The following is a 23,293-nucleotide window of genomic DNA, read 5'->3' as shown; positions in this document are numbered from 1 at the left end:
CCTTCTCATCCATGAAATAATGTTTCAGTTGCTTAGTTGAGTAGGTTGTGTGTGTGTGTGTGTGTGTGTGTGTGTGTGTGTGTGTGTGTGTGTGTGTGTGTGTGTGTGTGTGTGTGTGTGTGTGTGTGTGTGTGTGTGTGTGTGTGTGAGAGAGCGAGAGAGAGAGAGAGATCCAGGCACCACCTTGTGGTATAGACTGTCACTACAGTCTGTGGTAATGTGTTGCATTAAAACCAGTATATAAATGTTTAATTTAAAAATATGGAATTGATATACAACAACATGATACGAGTCCCAATAATATGCTGATACAATTCTGTTGTGTGTGAGAATGAGACATATAGCTGTTGTTATAGGCAGCATTATGGGACACCGAACACGACCCATCAACACCAGAACATCAGATCTACAACACTCCTCAGTCCTCTACAGGTCACCTAACAACCTGCATCTCTTCTAAAACACCTGCTATAGGCTCAAATACAACCGCCTTCTGTCTTTCCACGTCCACCTAATTCATCCACTTCCAGGTTCGACTTTTGTTACATACATTTGACACCACCATGACATCCAACATACAAATTCCATTAAAGTAAATTCAATTCAACTGCATAGTATCAAACCAACTCAAGGTCCTTATAGAGGATCAGTCATGACAATGACAGTGGACACGTGTAGTTTGCCCTCTGGGATAGCCGATTCTTACCCGGTCGGGTGGAAATAGCACTTGATTGAACATTTAGGAGCCCCATGTGTACCTTGAATGACCCACCGAGAACTGACTACAGACCTGGGGTGTATACATTAATCACAAACCATTGCAACGGAAACCGTTCGCTCCAAACAGAAAAACTTTCTGCAACAAAAACGAGAGATTCTATTGGACAAAATCAGGTAGGTCCCTTCCCGTTTTGTTCTGTTTGGTTCCTAGTGAACACAACCCAGGGGTACGAGATGAAGAGAGAGAGCTATTAGTAGTTAGAAACAAAAAGGAAACACACCTAGTGGAGACAAACAGTAGATGGGTAAAGTTCTGATCAGACATTTTGTTAACAGACAGCAGCCGTTGACATCAGAGGCAAATGGACCAGTGCCACATCTCTGTCATTGTTTTTTAAAACTCATCATCATTTGGACCTGTCAGATTCTTTTCCAGCCCTCTAATTGGTCTTTTGTGTTCTAATAAATAACCAATCAAACGACTAACACAAACTCTTCTGGGTGTCCATGGGGGCGGGACGTTCTCTAACCAGATTCCCAGTGCAGGCACTGGATTGGCTAGCTCTCAGTCTGTCCAGACCAGCCCCTGTCCGTGTTTGGACAGTTCTCCCCCTCTCCTGGTCTTTCACTGCACCTGATTGCCTGGCTCTTCCTCTCTCCAGACTGGTGGAGTTACGTGATTGGACAGTTCTTTCTCCCTGCAGTGTATTGACAGCACCTGATTGGTTGGTTGTCTCTCTGTCCAGGCTGGTGGAGGTTTTTGATTGGATCTCTCTCCTCCTCTGTAGGATGGTCAGAGCTTCTGATTGGCTGTTCCTCCCTGTCTGCAGAATGTTGGAGGAATGTGATTGGCTGCTCCCATTTCTGTCCATGCTTTTTGATTGGTCATCTCGGTCTCTCTCAGTTTCTGATTGGTGTAACAGTCTGTCCCTGTCTGTGTCCTGTCTGGCTGTTTGTCTCATAGTGGAACTGTCCCTGCTTGTCCTGTCTCTGTCTCTGTCTCTGTCCAGGCTGCAACAGAGATTTGATCTGCCACACCTCCCTTTCTCCTGGTTGATCCCCTCTCTCTCTTCCTTGGTTCTATCTTTCTCTGCGTTGGTTCTCACTCTCTCCAGGCTTTGTGACTGGCCAACCTTGTCTTTCTCCAGTTTGACAGCAGTATCTGTGCTCTGGTTCATTTTATGGTTCTCCAGGCAGGTCTGTATCTCGGCCCTCCTGGCCACGGCGTCTCTCAGCTGGGCTGTGAACGTCTCGATCCTCCCCTGGACCTCCTGGAGCTCTCCCTCCCACAGGAAGGCCTGGTTGCCTGGGTTCCCCAGAGGAGGCAGGACCAGGCCGGGGGAGGCCAGGGCCGATGCTGGGCCACCGTTAGCATGCAGGCTAACCTGAGGAGGAGATAAACCACCCAGACACCCTGGAACAGACAGGGGAAGACAGAAACTATGTGACCTTTTCTCTGAATCTCATTGAAGGGAATGTGATTTGTGGATTCAAATAAAGCTTGTAAAGTGTGTGTGTGGTTTGGTTTTACAATCTTGTGGGTCTACTAACGGATAGTGAAACAAGGAAAATTCTGGGGACATTTCGCTGATCCCCACAGGGAAAACGTGTATTTTAGGCTTAGTGGTTAGGTATAGGGTTAGAACTAGGGTTAAGAGATAGGGTTAGGTTTAGTTTTAGGGTTAGGTTGTTACGTTCCCCAGTTTATGTGTTGTAGTTTGTATGTTTGCATGTGTTTATTTCAGGAAATGGCTTCCTGAAATCCATCAAGCAGCTGATTGGTCGACTCCAGGGCTAATTGGAGAGCTGACCCCGCCCCCTCGTCAAGACGCAGCTGTCTCCAATTACCTATACCAGAAGCTATATAAAAGCCAGTGTTCTGTGCAGGAGGAGAGAATTTTGCTGGAAGTAGATTTGCTAGAGAGAATTTTGCTGGAAGTAGATTTGCTATAGTGTCACGCCTTGGTCATTGTATTTTGTGTTTTTGGTATATGTTTGGGTAGGCCAGGGTGTGACATGGGTTTATATGTTGTGTTTCGTATTGGGGTTTGTATTCATTGGGATTGTGTATGATTAGGGGTGTGTCTAGTTAGGCTTGGCTGCCTGAGGCGATTCTCAATTGGAGTCAGCTGCTTATCGTTGTCTCTGATTGGGAACCGTATTTAGGTAGCCTGAGTTCGCGTTGTATTTTGTGGGTGTTTGTTCCTGTCTTAGTGTTGTAGTCACCAGATAGGATGTAATAGGTTTCACGTTTCGTTTGTTGTTTTCATATACAGTTATTTCATGTACCGCGATTATTGTCACCGCGATTATTGGAAGCATCACGGCGACGTGGTTGGAAACCGGAAAGTCACCCCAAAAAATGTATTGGGGGGGGCTAGAAGGGAGAATAGTTATGCCAGGTAGGAGACCTGCGCATACTCCCTGTGCTCACCGTTGGGCTAGAGAGACCGGGCAGGCACCGTGTTATGCTATGGAGCGCACGGTGTTTCCAGTGCGGGTGCAGAGCCAGCTGCGGCACATACCAGCCCTTCCTATGGGCCGGGCTAAAGTGGGCATCGAGCCAGGTAAGCTTGGGCAGGCTCGGTGCTCAAGAGCTCCAGTGCGCCTGCACGGTCCGGTCTATCCAGAGCCACCTCTATACACCAGTCCTCCGGTAGCAGCTCCCCGCACCAGGCTTCCTGTGCGTGTCCTCGAGCCAGTACCACCAGTTCCAGCACCATGCACCAGGCCTCCAGTGCGCCTCGCCTGTTCAGCGCAGCCAGCGCTTTCTCTTCTCCTGCGCTGTTGGAGTCTCCCGCCTGTTTAGCTCAGCCAGAGCTTTTCTCCTCTCCTGCGCTGTTGGAGTCTCCTGTCTGTCCAGCACCGCCAGTGCTCCCAGTCGGCCCAGCGCGGCCAGTGCTCCCAGTCTGCCCAGCGGCCAGTGCTCCCAGTCTGCCCAGCGCGGCCAGTGCTCCCAGTCAGCCCAGTGCTCCCAGTCTGCCCAGCTCCGCCAGTGCTCCCAGTCTGCCCAGCGCGGCCAGTGCTCCCAGTCTGCCCAGCTCCGCTAGTGCTCCCAGTTATTTCATGTACCGCGATTATTTTCATTAAAGTCATGAGTAACCTACACGCTGCATTTCGGTCTGACTCTCTTCATACAACAGACGAACGACGTTACATATAGAGAGATTTTGCTGGAAGTAGATTTGCTAGAAGAGATTTTGCTGGAAGTAGATTTGCTAGAAGATTTTGCTGGAAGTAGATTTGCTAGAAGATTTTGCTGGAAAGATTTGCTAGATTTTGCTGGAGAGATTTGCTAGAAGATTTTGCTGGAAGTAGATTTGCTAGAAGATTTTGCTGGAAGTAGATTTGCTAGAAGATTTTGCTGGAAGTAGATTTGCTAGAAGATTTTGCTGGAAGTAGATTTGCTAGAAGATTTTGCTGGAAGTAGATTTGCTAGAGAGATTTTGCTGGAAGTAGATTTGTAGATTTTGCTGGAAGAGATTTGATTTTTCTGGAAGTAGATTTGCTAGAGAGATTTTGCTGGAAGTAGATTTGCTAGAGAGATTTTGCTGGAGGTAGATTTGCTAGAGAGATTTTGCTGGAAGTAGATTTGCTAGAAGATTTTGCTGGAGGTAGATTTGCTAGAGAGAATTTTGCTGGAAGTAGATTTGCTAGAGAGAATTGTGTAGGAAAGAGATTTTGCTAGAGTTTTTGCTAGAGATTTTGCTGGGAGTTCATTGCTGAGAGTTGGTATGTTTTGTGAGTTTGTTGCTCAGATAGAGCTTATTTGATGTCCTTTGTTTGTTTCTTAGTTTGTTTGTGAAATTGTTTAAATATTCTGTTTCATTTGTTCCCAGGGGGGAAGGGGAAGGCACCTAGGGAGTGCTTAGGCAAGAGGCCCGTGGGCATACATATACCCGTAGCATATTCGCTGTCTAGGCACACTAGGTAAGACCTGGGCGGACCACCCCCTGTATTTTGGTTAGGGCACCAGGTGGTGCTAAATTAGGTAAGTAGTGGGTAGGCAGGTAAGATAGGAGAGGGGGGCTTTGAGATTTACTTTCTTTGCTTTGGTTCCGTCCAGCCCCTTTTCCCCATATTACCGTGTAAAGGAATAAAGTCCTTGTAAACGGTACCACATTCTGCCTGTTGTCATTCTTACTTGCACCTACAGTCCAGACCTTTTTCACTTCACAGAGAGTTTAGTTGTAGCAAGGTGTTGCGTTCCCTCTTCATAGTGGCGTGCGTAACAAGGTGTTAAGGGTAAGGATTAGGAGTTAGGGAAAATAGGATTTTGAATGGGAATAAATGTTTTGGTCCCCACAAGGACGGTAAAACAAATGTGTGTGTTAGAGTGAGTGTGTACCTCCCAGGCCGTGTCGCCCCACCATGCCAGGACGTCCCCAGAATGAGGCGGTGTGTGTGTGTAGACGGTAGCTGTGTAGACTCTCCAGATCAAAGTGGACCCTCTTGTTCTCCTTGATGTCCCGGGCAGGAGAGGAGGGCTGAGGAGGAAGGGGGGGCAGGCAGGGGGGAAGACGGGGGAGGAGGAGGGCGAGGCTGCTGGTGTCTGTGGAGGCTGCAGCTGTCAGAGACACAAGGGGAGGGACTGGGGGAGAGAGAGATAGAGGGAGGGGGGGAGAGTGAGAGAGAGAGAAAGAAAGGTAATATTGACAATATTGATAACCTCTAGTGTAATATAGTATTTATAAACTATACTCTAATATAGATAGTATTGATAACCAATACTGTAATATAGACAGTATTGTTAACCTAAACACTAATATAGACAGTATTGATAACCTATACTGCAATATAGATAGTATTGATAACCTATAATGCAATATAGAGTATTTGTAACCTATCATTTCATATAGAGAGTATTGATAACATATAGTGTAATTTAGAAATTATTGATTATCTATACTGTAGAATAGATAGTATTGATAATATATACTGTACTATTGACAGTATTGATGACCTTTACTGTAACACTGCCAATATTGATAACCTCTACTATAATATAGGCAGTATTGATAACCTATACTCGACTATAGATAGTATTGATAATCTATACTCTACTATATATATAGTATTGATAACCTATAATGTAATATAACTATTTTTGATAACCTATACGGTAATATAGAGATTATTGATAAACTATACTGTAATTTAGACAGTATTGATAAACTATACTGTAATATAGATAGTATTGATAGCCTATACTGTAATTTACAGTATTGATAACATATACTCTAATATAGACAGTATTGATAACCTATACTGTAATATGGATAGTATTGATAAACTCTACTCTAATATAGATAGTATTGATAACCCAGACTGCAATATAGATATTATTGATAACCTATAATGTACAGTATTGATAACATACACTGTAATAAATATAGTATTGATAACCTATAATGTAATATAACTATTTTTGATAACCTATATGGTAATATAGATAGTATTGATAACATATACTATAATATAGATAGCATTGATAGCATATACTGTAATATAGACAGTATTGATAACCTATACTCTAGTAGAGACAGTATTGATAACCTCTACTCTAATATAAACAGTATTGATAACCTATACTCTAGTAGAGACAGTATTGATAACTTATACTCTAATATAGTCAGTATTGATAACCTATACTCTAATATAGACAGTATTGATAACCTATACTCTAATATAGACAGTATTGATAACCTATACTCTAATATAGACAGTATTGATAACCTATGCTCGAATATAGACAGTATTGATAACCTATGCCCTAATATAGACAGTGTTGATAACATATGCCCTAATATAGACATTATTGATAACCTATACTCTAATATAGACAGTATTGATAACCTATACTCTAGTATAGACAGTATTGATAACCTATACTCTAATATAGACAGTATTGATAACCTATACTCTAATATAGACAGTATTGATAACCTCTACTCTAATATAGATAGTATTGATCAGTGTTTCTTTACTTGTGGTCCAGGCCAATCAACTCTTTCCCTACGTCCTTGTAAGGGGTGTTCAGGGCTCGATGGATCTTCTGTCAACAGATAGATAATACAACACAGATGAGAGAACATTCACTCACTAAAGATCACCTTGATAAGATCACAGTGGTAAGATCACAGTGGTAAGATCACCTTGTTAAGATCACAGTGGTAAGATCCCATTGTTAAGATCACAGTGGTAAGATCCCATTGTTAAGATCACCTTGATAAGATCAGAGTGGTAAGATCACCTTGATAAGATCACCTTGATAATATGTTTTTAAAAGTGTGAAATTCTAATTATCTTAGATACTATTAAAAGCTTGGTGGCTTGCTATAGATCTAGTTCATGAGTGTGTGTGTGTGTGTGTGTGTGTGGGGGGGGGTGTACCTACATACCTGGCTGGTATGCAACCAGTAGGTGAGTGTGTGTGACCGCCGTAGCCGGGGCAGGGCTAGGTGATAGAAGGTGTGTTCAGCTGCCAAGGTAAAAATGGCTCCAACCACCCCCACACACAACATCACAAACAGGCCTGAGAAATGATCTATCCCCATCGATAAATTCTGGGAAAGAGAGAGAGTCAGAAAGAGGGAGAGAAAGAGGATAAGAGAGGGTGTGAGAGAGAGAAAGAGGGAGAGAGATATATATAGTGTAAGAGAGGGTTAGAGAGGGTGAGAGAGTATTTATTATTAGGTTCCGTAGTTAGCTGCTGCTGAGGCAGTCAGTGACTCTACTCATCCTGGGGTCCAAACAGGAAACACAACACGACAAATAAAAGACACATTATACATACTGTAAATATACATACATAGCACTACATTTACATTACAATTTAGTCATTCAGCAGACGCTCCCATCCAGACTGACCCACAGCTAGTGCATTCCTCTTAAGATAGCCAAGTGAGACAACCACATATAACAGTCGTAACCCAACCACGCATCATATACATAATAAAATGCAAAATACAATACAAAATGCATTAAATGGTCTATGTGTCTTCACAGTCCCCATTTTGCCTTAAGGTATGAGGTTGACTGTGGTTCTAACAGTGGCCTCTAGATGGCAGAGTGAACCAGTAGTTCCACTTTCTCCGTCACCTGACATCATCACATCACTGGCTCTGAGCAAAACTCGAGCCAGTTGCTTCCACCTATCAGTGATGACCTTAACGGGGCAATCTGCAGTTGCTACAATTTTGGTGAGAATGTATCCATTTCGCTACACTCGCATTGACATCTGCTAACCATGTGTATGTGACAAATAACATTTGATTTGATTGATTCTTGAAGAGTATAACTTACTAATTAATGCCTCATGAGCTTAGTTCAACTGTCATACCCCATCAAAACACTATTTATTTAATCCTTATTTTACCAGGTAAGTTGACTGAGAACACATTCTCATTTACAGCAACAACCTGGGGAATAGTTACAGGGGAGAGGAAGGGGGATGAATGAGCCAATTGGCAACTGGGGATGATTAGGTGACTGTGATGGTATGAGGGCCAGATTGGGAATTTAGGTTTCACACCCCTACTCTTACAATAAGTGCCATGGGATCTTTAGTGGACCACAGAGAGTCAGGACACCCGTTTAACATTCCATCAGAAAGACGGCACCCTACACAGGGCAATGTCCCCAATCACTGCCCTGGGGCATTGGGATATTTTTTTTTAGACCAGAGGAAAGGGTGCCTCCTACTGGCCCTCCAACACCACTTCCAGCAACATCTGGTCTCCCATCCAGGGACCAACCCTAGTTAGCTTCAGAAGCCAGCCAGCAGTGAGATGCTGGGTGTTATGCTGTAGGGTGGTATGCTGCTGGCTGTAAAATATTAGCTTGTTTTACTCAAATGTGTGTAAACATAGTAAATGTAAACAAACACTATATAACCTCGAAAATGTTGATATCATGGATGGTCAGTCCTAGCATCCATAGCGCTGTCTATGAATTTGAGAGTGGTTAGATTTCTCCAGCCCCTTCCCTCAGCTTTTTACTGAAACAGGGGAGAGCGCTTCGTTTTAGTTTCAACTGCAGATTGCCCCTTTTAAGAAGGCAGTAAGTATCCAAACAGGACCATGTCCTTCTCTCTCTGCCATCCCATAATAACCATCTCCATCCCCATGATCTACAGGGACACAAGTCTTCTGACCAGAACGAATAGCACACATACACACTCATTACCGCACGCTGCACGCACATACGGTCTCTATGGGAAACTACAAGCACACTTATCAGGCAAAACACTGCCATCGTTTCTCTGTCTATTTCCTCTAGAAGCACCTGGAACGACACAATGTGAGCCACCCCATGTGACCCAGAGGTACACCTTGGATCGTGGACTTCTGTCCTGCCTCATGTTGTTATTCTGTAGAACTGCCTCAAGTCTGCTCTATGTATTTTAACTTCTGCATAAATATGAAGAATATCATCCCTCTGATACAGAGAGTTTCTCATGGCCCTAAGCCTTCCTCTCTCTGGGGAGAGGCTGTAGTAGTAAACACTATTACACACACACACACACACACACACACACACACACACGCACGCACGCACACACGCACACACGCACACGCACGCACGCACGCACGCACGCACGCACACACACACACACACACACACACACACACACACACACACACATCACAGATTTTTATCTCATATGCCAAGGACTAGGAGGGGGAGGGAAGGTAAAAGAGTCTTTGCCAGCAGCTATATATCAGGTCTGAAGATTGGAGAGTGTGTGTGTGTGTGTGTGTGTGTGTGTGTGTGTGTGTGTGTGTGTGTGTGTGTGTGTGTGTGTGTGTGTGTGTGTGTGTGTGTGTGTGTGTGTGTGTGTGTGTGTGTGTGTGTGTGTGTGTATGTGCCTGGAAGCGAGTCCTGTTTGTCTCTGTCCCAGCGGGAGGCTGAGATACGGGACTAGAATTCTGGCTAGGCTGGCTGTATACCAACACTATGGGGGAAGCAGGTGTGAGTTTGTGATTGTGAAGAAGGAGTACCATTTTGTCAGCTAAATCTATGAGGAGTCTGTCTGGCAGTTAGAGGTCAGTCAGAGGTCAGACAACAAACACAGACACCACAGTATATAGAAAGAGTTTGGTTGTTGCTTCTGTCGACTATGACCTTCAACACACACACACACACACACACACACACACACACACACACACACACACACACACACACACACACACACACACACACACACACACACACACACACACACACACACACACACACACACACACACACACACACACACACACACACACACACACACACACACACACACACACACACACACACACACACACACTCACCTCAGTGTTAGTGAACACTCGTTTCCCACATGGCACCACCTTGTACCATTTCTCATGTAATATGTCCATGTACCTGGTACAACACATCATGTTAATACTAGTGTCAGATCAACAAAACATGTCAATGAAATAGTGAAGAAAATGAGGGTGATATGCACATCTGTAACTTGCGAATACCGTTGGGCTAAACAATCGCAGTGATAACAACATGAGAGGCCATCACACAGAATGTCACTGTTCCCCAGTGCTTTATACCTGAACTCAAAAATACTATGTTTCAACTTCAAATCTGACAGGTGAAGTCGAGGCAGGTGGGGGCCTGTCATTTCATTGCTGAAATACTACACATGCTGTATGCCTGTGTGTGTGTGTGTGTGTGTGTGTGTGTGTGTGTGTGTGTGTGTGTGTGTGTGTGTGTGTGTGTGTGTGTGTGTGTGTGTGTGTGTGTGTGTGTGTGTGCTACCGTACCCTTCTGACTTGTAGCGACTGATGAATTCAGACATGTTGGCAGTGAGAGGAGAGCCTTGGGCAACACCTATACCATACCCTGGACACACACACATGCACACACACACACACATGCACACCCACACACATACTCACACAAACACACACACACACAAACATACACACAAGTTAAATCATCTGTCTGTCACAGTGAATAGCTAGCCTGGTCCCAGATCTGTTAGTTCTCTTGCCAAATTCCTTGTTGTCATTGTCAAGTCAAACATGTTTGGCCTGACACTGAATAACAATGAGTTGGCATGATGGCACAACAGACTGGCACTCAGACTAGCCATAGCAGTGAAAACCTTTCTAACGTTGTGTGTGTGTGTGTCTATGTCTATCTTACCCTCTATAGCAAAAGGCTTGCCCACAGTCGCTAGTTTACACTCGGCATCGATGGAGACTTCATAGTCCAATAGAGCTTTATCCATGATGAAGGCATCTAGTAGGGGAGGATCTGTCCTAACACACACACACACACACACACACACACACACACACACACACACACACACACACACACACACACACACACACACACACACACACACACACACACACACACACACACACACACACACACACACACACACACACACACACACACACACACACAGATAAATCCAAAGCAACACTGATCAGATATGCATAACTTCAATAAAATAGCATTAACATTATTGCATTGAGGTCCTCAAGGGTAATTTAAAAGACTTCATGATTGCAATACACTTAACGTAAACAATACAAGATAAACTCCCACCCTGCACAGGTGGGGATGTGTGCGTTTGTGTGTGTGTGTGTGTATCTACAGTTATGAAGACAGTTTAACTCCATCTGCTACGTTCTATTACAGTTATGAAGACAGTTTAACTCCATCTGCTACGTTCTATTACAGTTATGAAGACAGTTTAACTCCATCTGCTACGTTCTATTACAGTTATGAAGACAGTTTAACTCCATTCGATTTATGAAGACAGTTTATATTACAGTTATGAAGACAGTTTAACTCCATCTGCTACGTTCTATTACAGTTATGAAGACAGTTTAACTCCGATACGTTCTATTACAGTTATGAAGACAGTTTAACTCCATTCGATACGTTATATTACAGTTATGAAGACAGTTTAACTCCATCTGCTACGTTCTATTACAGTTATGAAGACAGTTTAACTCCATTCGATTTAACAGTTATGAAGACAGTTTAACTCCATCTGCTACGTTCTATTACAGTTATGAAGACAGTTTAACTCCATTCGATACGTTCTATTACAGTTATGAAGACAGTTTAACTCCATCTGCTACGTTCTATTACAGTTATGAAGACAGTTTAACTCCATTGATACGTTCTATTACAGTTATGAAGACAGTTTAACTCCATTGCTACGTTCTATTACAGTTTCTCCATTACATTACAGTTATGAAGACAGTTTAACTCCATCTGCTACGTTCTATTACAGTTATGAAGACAGTTTAACTCCATCTACGTTCTATTACAGTTATGAAGACAGTTCTATTACAGTTATGAAGACAGTTTAACTCCATTCGATATGTTCTATTACAGTTATGAAGACAGTTTAACTCCATCTGCTACGTTCTATTACAGTTATGAAGACAGTTTAACTCCATCTGCTACGTTCTATTACAGTTATGAAGACAGTTTAACTCCATTCGATACGTTCTATTACAGTTATGAAGACAGTTTAACTCCATCTGCTACGTTCTATTACAGTTATGAAGACAGTTTAACTCCATTCGATACGTTCTATTACAGTTATGAAGACAGTTTAACTCCATCTGCTACGTTCTATTACAGTTATGAAGACAGTTTAACTCCATTCGATTTCTATTACAGTTATGAAGACAGTTTAACTCCATCTGCTACGTTCTATTACAGTTATGAAGACAGTTTAACTCCATTCGATACGTTCTATTAGTTATGAAGACAGTTTAACTCCATTCGATACGTTCTATTACAGTTATGAAGACAGTTTAACTCCATTCGATACGTTCTATTACAGTTATGAAGACAGTTTAACTCCATTCGACTTCCAGTTTAACTCCATTCGATACGTTACATTTTTAACTCCATCTGCTATGTTCTATTACAGTTATGAAGACAGTTTAACTCCATTCGATACGTTCTATTACAGTTATGAAGACAGTTTAACTCCATCTGCTACGTTCTATTACAGTTATGAAGACAGTTTAACTCCATTCGATACGTTCTATTACAGTTATGAAGACAGTTTAACTCCATCTGCTACGTTCTATTACAGTTATGAAGACAGTTTAACTCCATTCGATACGTTCTATTACAGTTATGAAGACAGTTTAACTCCATTCGATACGTTCTATTACAGTTATGAAGACAGTTTAACTCCATCTGCTACGTTCTATTACAGTTATGAAGACAGTTTAACTCCATTCTACGTTCTATTACAGTTATGAAGACAGTTTAACTCCATCTGCTACGTTCTATTACAGTTATGAAGACAGTTTAACTCCATCTGCTACGTTCTATTACAGTTATGAAGACAGTTTAACTCCATCTGCTACGTTCTATTACAGTTATGAAGACAGTTTAACTCCATTCGATACGTTCTATTACAGTTATGAAGACAGTTTAACTCCATCTGCTACGTTCTATTACAGTTATGAAGACAGTTTAACTCCATTCGATACGTTCTATTACAGTTATGAAGACAGTTTAACTCCATTCGATACGTTCTATTACAGTTATGAAGACAGTTTAACTCCATTCGATACGTTCTATTACAGTTATGAAGACAGTTTAACTCCATCTGCTACATTACAGTTATGAAGACAGTTTAACTCCATTCGATACGTTCTATTACAGTTATGAAGACAGTTTAACTCCATCTGCTACGTTCTATTACAGTTATGAAGACAGTTTAACTCCATTCTGATACGTTCTATTACAGTTATGAAGACAGTTTAAGACAGTTCTATTACAGTTATGAAGACAACTCCATTCGATACGTTCTATTACAGTTATGAAGACAGTTTAACTCCATCTGCTACGTTCTATTACAGTTATGAAGACAGTTTAACTCCATTATCTGCTACGTTCTATTACAGTTATGAAGACAGTTTAACTCCATTCGATCGTTCTATTACAGTTATGAAGACAGTTTAACTCCATTCTACGTTCTATTACAGTTATGAAGACAGTTTAACTCCATTACAGTTCAGTTTAACTCCATTCGATACAGTTATTACAGTTATGAAGACAGTTTAACTCCATTCGATACGTTCTATTACAGTTATGAAGACAGTTTAACTCCATCTGCTACGTTCTATTACAGTTATGAAGACAGTTTAATTCTCCATTACAGTTATGAAGACAGTTTAACTCCATTCGATACGTTCTATTACAGTTATGAAGACAGTTTAACTCCATCTGCTACGTTCTATTACAGTTATGAAGACAGTTTAACTCCATTACATATTACAGTTATGAAGACAGTTTAACTCCATCTGCTACGTTCTATTACAGTTATGAAGACAGTTTAACTCCATTCGATACGTTCTATTACAGTTATGAAGACAGTTTAACTCCATCTGTTTCTATTACAGTTATGAAGACAGTTTAACTCCATTGCTACGTTCTATTATTATGAAGACAGTTTAACTCCATTCGTTTCTATTAAAGTTATGAAGACAGTTTAACTCCATTCGATACGTTCTATTACAGTTATGAAGACAGTTTAACAGTTATTACAGTTATGAAGACAGTTTAACTCCATTCGATACGTTCTATTACAGTTATGAAGACAGTTTAACTCCATTCGACATTACAGTTATGAAGACAGTTTAACTCCATTCGATACGTTATATTACAGTTATGAAGACAGTTTAACTCCATCCATTACAGTTATGAAGACAGTTTAACTCCATTCGATACGTTATATTACAGTTATGAAGACAGTTTAACTCCATTGCTGTTCTATTACAGTTATGATTTAACTCCATTCGATACGTTCTATTACAGTTATGAAGACAGTTTAACTCCATCTGCTACGTTACAGTTATGAAGACAGTTTAACTCCATTCGATACGTTCTATTACAGTTATGAAGACAGTTTAACTCCATTACATTACAGTTATGAAGACAGTTTAACTCCATTCTATTACAGTTATGAAGACAGTATCGTTCTATTACAGTTATGAAGACAGTTTAACTCCATCTGCTACGTTCTATTACAGTTATGAAGACAGTTTAACTCCATTCGATCGTTCTATTACAGTTATGAAGACAGTTTAACTCCATCTGCTACGTTCTATTACAGTTATGAAGACAGTTTAACTCCATTCGTTATGAAAGACAGTTTAACTCCATCTGCTACGTTCTATTACAGTTATGAAGACAGTTTAACTCCATTATCATTACAGTTATGAAGACAGTTTAACTCCATCTGCTACGTTCTATTACAGTTATGAAGACAGTTTAACTCCATTCGATCGTTCTATTACAGTTATGAAGACAGTTTAACTCCATTCAGTTATGAAGACAGTTTAACTCCATTCGATACGTTCTATTACAGTTATGAAGACAGTTTAACTCCATTCGATCGTTCTATTACAGTTATGAAGACAGTTTAACTCCATTTCTATTACAGTTATGAAGACAGTTCTATTACAGTTATGAAGACAGTTTAACTCCATCTGCTACGTTCTATTACAGTTATGAAGACAGTTTAACTCCATTCGATACGTTCTTACAGTTATGAAGACAGTTTAACTCCATTCGAAGATTACAGTTTAACTCCATCTGCTACGTTCTATTACAGTTATGAAGACAGTTTAACTCCATTCGATACGTTATATTACAGATGAAGACAGTTTAACTCCAGTTTAACTTTAACCATTCGATACGTTCTATTACAGTTATGAAGACAGTTTAACTCCATCTGTTTCTATTACAGTTATGAAGACAGTTTAACTCCATCTGCTATTAGTTATGAAGACAGTTTAACTATTACATATTACAGTTATGAAGACAGTTTAACTCCATCTGCTACGTTCTATTACAGTTATGAAGACAGTTTAACTCCATTCGATACGTTCTATTACAGTTATGAAGACAGTTTAACTCCATCTGCTACGTTCTATTACAGTTATGAAGACAGTTTAACTCCATTCGATACGTTCTATTACAGTTATGAAGACAGTTTAACTCCATCTGCTACGTTCTATTACAGTTATGAAGACAGTTTAACTCCATTCGATACGTTCTATTACAGTTATGAAGACAGTTTAACTCCATCTGCTACGTTCTATTACAGTTATGAAGACAGTTTAACTCCATTCGATACGTTCTATTAGTTATGAAGACAGTTTAACTCCATTCGATACATTCTATTACAGTTATGAAGACAGTTTAACTCCATCTGCTACGTTCTATTACAGTTAACTCCATTCGAATTACAGTTTGAAGACAGTTTAACATTCTGTTCTATTACAGTTATGAAGACAGTTTAACTCCATCTGCTACGTTCTATTACAGTTATGAAGACAGTTTAACTCCATTACGTTATTACAGTTATGAAGACAGTTTAACTCCATTCGATACGTTCTATTACAGTTATGAAGACAGTTTAACTCCATCTGCTACGTTCTATTACAGTTATGAAGACAGTTTAACTCCATTCGATACGTTATATTACAGTTATGAAGACAGTTTAACTCCATCTGCTACGTTCTATTACAGTTATGAAGACAGTTTAACTCCATTCGATACGTTCTATTACAGTTATGAAGACAGTTTAACTCCATCTGCTACGTTCTATTACAGTTATGAAGACAGTTTAACTCCATTCGATACGTTCTATTAGTTATGAAGACAGTTTAACTCCATTCGATACGTTCTATTAAAGTTATGAAGACAGTTTAACTCCATTCGATACGTTCTATTACAGTTATGAAGACAGTTTAACTCCATCTGCTACTTTAACTCCATTCATTATATTACAGTTATGAAGACAGTTTAACTCCATTCGATACGTTCTATTACAGTTATGAAGACAGTTTAACTCCATTCGATACGTTATATTACAGTTATGAAGACAGTTTAACTCCATTATGAAGACAGTTTAACTCCATTCGATACGTTATATTACAGTTATGAAGACAGTTTAACTCCATGTGCTACGTTCTATTACAGTTATGAAGACAGTTTAACTCCATTCGTTCTATTACAGTTATGAAGACAGTTTAACTCCATCTGCTACGTTCTATGAAGTTATTTTAACTCCATCTGCTACGTTCTATTACAGTTATGAAGACAGTTTAACTCCATTAACGTTCTATTACAGTTATGAAGACAGTTTAACTCCATCTGCTTTCTATTACAGTTATGAAGACAGTTTAACTCCATCTGCTTTCTATTACAGTTATGAAGACAGTTTAACTCCATCTGCTACGTTCTATTACAGTTATGAAGACAGTTTAACTCCATTGCGACGTTCTATTACAGTTATGAAGACAGTTTAACTCCATCTGCTACGTTCTATTACAGTTATGAAGACAGTTTAACTCCATTCGATACGTTCTATTACAGTTATGAAGACAGTTTAACTCCATCTGCTACGTTCTATTACAGTTATGAAGACAGTTTAACTCCATTCGATTTATATTACAGTTATGAAGACAGTTTAACTCCATCTGCTACGTTCTATTACAGTTATGAAGACAGTTTAACTCCATTCGATTCTACGTTCTATTAACTCCATCTGCTACGTTATGAAGACAGTTTAACTCCATTCGATACGTTCTATTAGTTATGAAGACAGTTTAACTCCATTCGATACGTTCTATTACAGTTATGAAGACAGTTTAACTCAATTCGATACGTTCTATTACAGTTATGAAGACAGTTTAACTCCATTCGATACGTTCTATTACAGTTATGAAGACAGTTTAACTCCATTCGATACGTTCTATTACAGTTATGAAGACAGTTTAACTCCATCTGCTACGTTCTATTACAGTTATGAAGACAGTTTAACTCCATTCGATACGTTCTATTACAGTTATGAAGACAGTTTAACTCCATTCGATACGTTCTATTACAGTTATGAAGACAGTTTAACTCCATCTGCTAGTTATTACAGTTATGAAGACAGTTTAACTCCATTCGATACGTTCTATTACAGTTATGAAGACAGTTTAACTCCATCTGCTACGTTCTATTACAGTTATGAAGACAGTTTAACTCCATTCGATACGTTCTATTACAGTTATGAAGACAGTTTAACTCCATCTGCTACGTTCTATTACAGTTATGAAGACAGTTTAACTCCATTCGATACGTTCTATTAGTTATGAAGACAGTTTAACTCCATTATTAAAGTTATGAAGACAGTTTAACTCCATTCGATACGTTCTATTACAGTTATGAAGACAGTTTAACTCCATCTGCTACGTTCTATTACAGTTATGAAGACAGTTTAACTCCATTCGATACGTTATATTACAGTTATGAAGACAGTTTAACTCCATTCGATACGTTCTATTACAGTTATGAAGACAGTTTAACTCCATTCGATACGTTATATTACAGTTATGAAGACAGTTTAACTCCATTCGATACGTTCTATTACAGTTATGAAGACAGTTTAACTCCATTCGATACGTTATATTACAGTTATGAAGACAGTTTAACTCCATCTGCTACGTTCTATTACAGTTATGAAGACAGTTTAACTCCATTCGATACGTTCTATTACAGTTATGAAGACAGTTTAATTCCATCTGCTACGTTCTATTACAGTTATGAAGACAGTTTAACTCCATTCGATACGTTCTATTACAGTTATGAAGACAGTTTAACTCCATCTGCTACGTTCTATTACAGTTATGAAGACAGTTTAACTCCATTCGATACGTTCTATTAGTTATGAAGACAGTTTAACTCCATTCGATACGTTCTATTACAGTTATGAAGACAGTTTAACTCCATTCGATACGTTCTATTACAGTTATGAAGACAGTTTAACTCCATTCGATACGTTCTATTACAGTTATGAAGACAGTTTAACTCCATCTGCTACGTTCTATTACAGTTATGAAGACAGTTTAACTCCATTCGATACGTTCTATTACAGTTATGAAGACAGTTTAACTCCATCTGCTACGTTCTATTACAGTTATGAAGACAGTTTAACTCCATTCGAAGTTATATTACAGTTATGAAGACAGTTTAACTCCATTCGAACGTTCCAGTTATGAAGACAGTTTAACTCCATCTGCTGCAGTTTAACGTTCTATTACAGTTATGAAGACAGTTTAACTCCATTCGATACTGCTAAGACAGTTTTAACTCCATTACAGTTATGAAGACAGTTTAACTCCATTCGATTTCTATTACAGTTATGAAGACAGTTTAACTCCATTCTGCTACGTTCTATTACAGTTATGAAGACAGTTTAACTCCATTCGATACGTTCTATTACAGTTATGAAGACAGTTTAACTCCATCTGCTACGTTCTATTACAGTTATGAAGACAGTTTAACTCCATTGCTAGTTCTATTACAGTTATGAAGACAGTTTCTATTACAGTTATGAAGACAGTTTAACTCCATTCGCTTCTATTACGTTATGAAGACAGTTTAACTTACAGTTATTACAGTTATGAAGACAGTTTAACTCCATTCGATACGTTCTATTACAGTTATGAAGACAGTTTAACTCCATCTGCTTTCTATTACAGTTATGAAGACAGTTTAACTCCATTCGATACGTTCTATTACAGTTATGAAGACAGTTTAACTCCATCTGCTCTATTACAGTTATGAAGACAGTTTAACTCCATTCGATCTATTACAGTTATGAAGACAGTTTAACTCCATTCGATACGTTCTATTACAGTTATGAAGACAGTTTAACTCCATCTGCTACGTTCTATTACAGTTATGAAGACAGTTTAACTCCATTTCTATTACAGTTATGAAGACAGTTTAACTCCATCTGCTACGTTCTATTACAGTTATGAAGACAGTTTAACTCCATCTGCTACGTTCTATTACAGTTATGAAGACAGTTTAACTCCATTCGATACGTTATATTACAGTTATGAAGACAGTTTAACTCCATTCGATACGTTCTATTACAGTTATGAAGACAGTTTAACTCCATTACATTACAGTTATGAAGACAGTTTAACTCCATCTGCTACGTTCTATTACAGTTATGAAGACAGTTTAACTCCATTCGACGTTCTATTACAGTTATGAAGACAGTTTAACTCCATCTGATACGTTCTATTACAGTTATGAAGACAGTTTAACTCCATCTGCTACGTTCTATTACAGTTATGAAGACAGTTTAACTCCATTCGATTTCTATTACAGTTATGAAGACAGTTTAACTCCATCTGCTACGTTCTATTACAGTTATGAAGACAGTTTAACTCCATTCGATACGTTATGAAGACAGTTTATTACAGTTATGAAGACAGTTTAACTCCATCTGCTACGTTCTATTACAGTTATGAAGACAGTTTAACTCCATTCGATACGTTCTATTACAGTTATGAAGACAGTTTAACTCCATCTGCTACGTTCTATTACAGTTATGAAGACAGTTTAACTCCATCTGCTTACGTTTAACTATTCGACAGTTATGAAGACAGTTTAACTCCATTCGATACGTTCTATTAGTTATGAAGACAGTTTAACTCCATCTGCTACGTTCTATTACAGTTATGAAGACAGTTTAACTCCATTCGATACGTTCTATTACAGTTTTCCTCAATCGCTTTGACTAATTTTTTGACACAGTCTGAACGTTCTCTAAACTGTAAGTGTAATTGTCACAACTGTTTTATGGGACATCCCGACTCTATTGCATGACTGCAAAATGTAGTAACTCACCCAAAACATTTAATTCATGCTTCAAAACCTAGTTTATTGTGTCAGTAAATTGGCCAATGCCACCAAACTGAAACGTTGTTTTGTCACCGCGTGAGCCGTACTGGTCAAAATGTTTAGATTTTTTTTCACCATGTCAGTCAACCCTGGAAATGTTTGTTACATTAAAAATGTCAGTTGTGTTATACATTTTTGTTGACACTGACTGCACTATACCAGAATGTCAGTTGTGTCTAGCTGAATGCTATTGTGCATCACACTGAGCTTATTAGTAACCGATTTCAACAGTAGGTCAAAGGGGATGGCACATTTGTATGTATACAGTACCATTATTTTTGTACAGTAGCAATGTTTTACATGTTAACAGAAAATTCACATTTGCATGTCAACGTTGACATATTTCTTACATGTAAAGTCATTTTTAGTGAACATAAAATCTACCACAAAATGACATCCCATGAAAAAAACACCTGCATCAATGAAAAAACCCTGCGGTGGTTCTGTAAAATGACATCATGTCACTCTTGTTGGTCTGGCCAGAGACGTTTGTCAACATCACATCTGTTGTTTTTCCCTTGTGATGCACCGGGGGTTGGGGGGGGATCTCCTTATGTGGAGCAACCATCCCCCCGCAGTGATCGCCTGTCATGTCCTCACAAGCAGCATTCACGGCATCTAACAGAGACATCTGATCTTGTGCCCGACAGTCATATTCTTTCCACCTCCATGCTGAAAAAACCTCTTCTATCGGATTCAGGATTGGGGAGGATGATGGAAGGGAATCCATTGTTAATGTTTCATGCCCAGCAAACCATTCCCTAACGATGTTGGTTCGTTGGAAGCTGACATCCCACACAATTACATCATTTGTCAAATCTGGTCTAACTAAACCTCTTTGGTGTTCTGCTATTAGGTCTCTGTAAAGTGTATTTAGGAAGGACAGGAGAAGTTGGCTGTTACAGGGCCCAATGTGTGGAATATGTGTTCTCACACCATTCTCAGAAATGGCAGCACACATTGTAATATTGTCCCCACGTTGGCTTGGTGTGGCAATTGTGACTCGGTGTCCAATGAGATTGCGTCCACGTCTCCTGTCTTTGGCCAGATTGAACCCAACCTCGTCCACAAAACCAAGACTGTGGGTCATTTCATGTCCTTCCAGCTCAATTATTCTCTACAAAGTAACACAGAAACAAAATAGAAACTTTGTTTTACGTAGCCTATTCTAGAATCTGACAGTTTGGTAAAGTAGAAATGTTTCCTGTTCTTATGGGTATCTACAACTTCAAGAAGTACAGTTGAAGTCGGAAGTTTACGTAAACATAGGTTGGAATCATTAAAACTCGTTTTTTTCATCCACTCCGCAAATGTCTTGTTATCAAACTATAGTTTTGGCAAGTCTGTTAGGACATCTACTTTGTGCATGACAAAAGTAAGTTTTCCAACAACTGTTTACAGACTGATTATTTCACTTATAATTCACTGTATCACAAATCCACTGAGTCAGAAGTTTACATACACTAAGTTGACTGTGCCCTTAAACAGCCACTTCACAAAATATATGGCATCATGAGGTAGGAAAATTATGTGGATATATTGAAACAACATCTCATGACATCAGTCAGGAAGTTAAAGTTTGGTCGCAAATGAGTCTTCCAAATGGACAATGACCCCAAGCATACTTCCAAAGTTGTGGTAAAATGGCCTAAGGAAACAAAGTCAAGGTATTGAAGTGGCCATCACAAAGCCCTGACCTCAATCCTATAGAAAATGTGTGGGCAAAACTGAAAAAGCGTGTGTGAGCAAGGAGGCCTACAAACCTGACTCAGTTACACCAGCTCTGTCAGGAGGAATGGGCCAAGATTCACCCAACTGATTGTGGGAAGCTTGTGGAAGGCTATCCGAAACATTTGACTGAAGTTAAACAATGTAAAGGCAATACTACCAAATACTAATTGAGTTTATGTAAACTTCTGACCCCCGGCAATGTGATGAAAGAAATAGAAGCTGAAGTAAATAATTCTCTCTACTATTTTTCAGAAATTTCACATTCTTAAAATAAAGTAATGTTCCTAACATTTATTTTACCTTTGTTTAACTAGGCAAGTCAGTTAAGAACACATTCTTATTTTCAATGACTGCCTAGGAACAGTGGGTTAACTGCCTGTTCAGGGGCAGAACGACAGATTTGTACCTTGTCAGCTCGGGAGTCACAACCTTCTGGTTACAAGTCCAACACTATAACCACTAGTCTATGCTGCCACCCCCTAACTGACCTAAGACATGATATTTTTACTTGGATTAAATGTCAGGAATTGTGAAACTGAGTTTCAAATGTACTTGGCTAAAGTGTATGTAAAATTCCGACTTCAACTGTATTTACAGGCATTATTGAAGTACTGTAAAACTCCCTGTACAATATACCATGTGAACACCAATGGGTTACCTGGACATACTGGTACCACAGCTCCTACCTGGACATACTGGTACCACAGCTCCTACCTGGACATACTGGTACCACAGCTCCTACCTGGACATACTGGTACCACAGCTCCTACCTGGACATACTGGTACCACAGCTCCTACCTGGACATACTGGTACCACAGCTCCTACCTGGACATACTGGTACCACAGCTCCTACCTGGACATACTGGTACCACAGCTCCTACCTGGACATACTGGTACCACAGCTCCTACCTGGACATACTGGTACCACAGCGCCTACCTGGACATACTGTTATGCAGGTGAATGAGGACCCAAAAGCGACTTAACAGAAACAGAGTTTATTCCAGTCTTAACAGAAAACGACTAATCCTGAATTCTTTCACAGGTAATGTCCAAACAGGAAT

The 23,293-nt window shown here is 39.6% G+C and overlaps 1 protein-coding gene across 1 annotated transcript; it reads right to left on the bottom strand.

Annotated features, from left to right (window-relative positions):
- Positions 1–232: 232 nt before the first annotated feature.
- On the bottom strand, positions 233–11,012 carry LOC124027713 (glutamate receptor ionotropic, NMDA 3B-like). Its single transcript, XM_046340084.1, has 7 exons — positions 10,897–11,012; positions 10,512–10,590; positions 10,044–10,116; positions 7,122–7,286; positions 6,708–6,775; positions 5,069–5,311; positions 233–2,134 (listed from the first exon to the last, which is right to left on the bottom strand). The coding sequence occupies exons 1-6, from the start codon at positions 10,979–10,981 to the stop codon at positions 5,158–5,160; spliced, it is 624 nt and encodes a 207-aa protein (XP_046196040.1). The 5' UTR covers positions 10,982–11,012; the 3' UTR covers positions 233–2,134; positions 5,069–5,157.
- Positions 11,013–23,293: the final 12,281 nt, after the last annotated feature.

This window comes from Oncorhynchus gorbuscha, unplaced genomic scaffold (genome assembly GCF_021184085.1).
Source record: "Oncorhynchus gorbuscha isolate QuinsamMale2020 ecotype Even-year unplaced genomic scaffold, OgorEven_v1.0 Un_scaffold_3510, whole genome shotgun sequence".
Lineage (NCBI taxonomy): Eukaryota > Metazoa > Chordata > Actinopteri > Salmoniformes > Salmonidae > Oncorhynchus > Oncorhynchus gorbuscha.
The sequence above is the reverse complement of the archived record's forward strand: the minus strand, read 5'-3'. Positions and strand labels throughout refer to the sequence as shown.

Coding starts and splice junctions, on each gene's coding strand:
- LOC124027713 (XM_046340084.1), bottom strand. CDS start 10,981: ATGGATAAAGCTCTATTGGACTATGAAGTCTCCATCGATGCCGAGTGT. Junction 7,287..10,043: donor GAGTGTTCACTAACACTGAG/GTGAGTGTGTGT, acceptor TCTCTTTCCCAG/AATTTATCGATGGGGATAGA. Junction 6,776..7,121: donor ACTGGTTGCATACCAGCCAG/GTATGTAGGTAC, acceptor ATCTGTTGACAG/AAGATCCATCGAGCCCTGAA.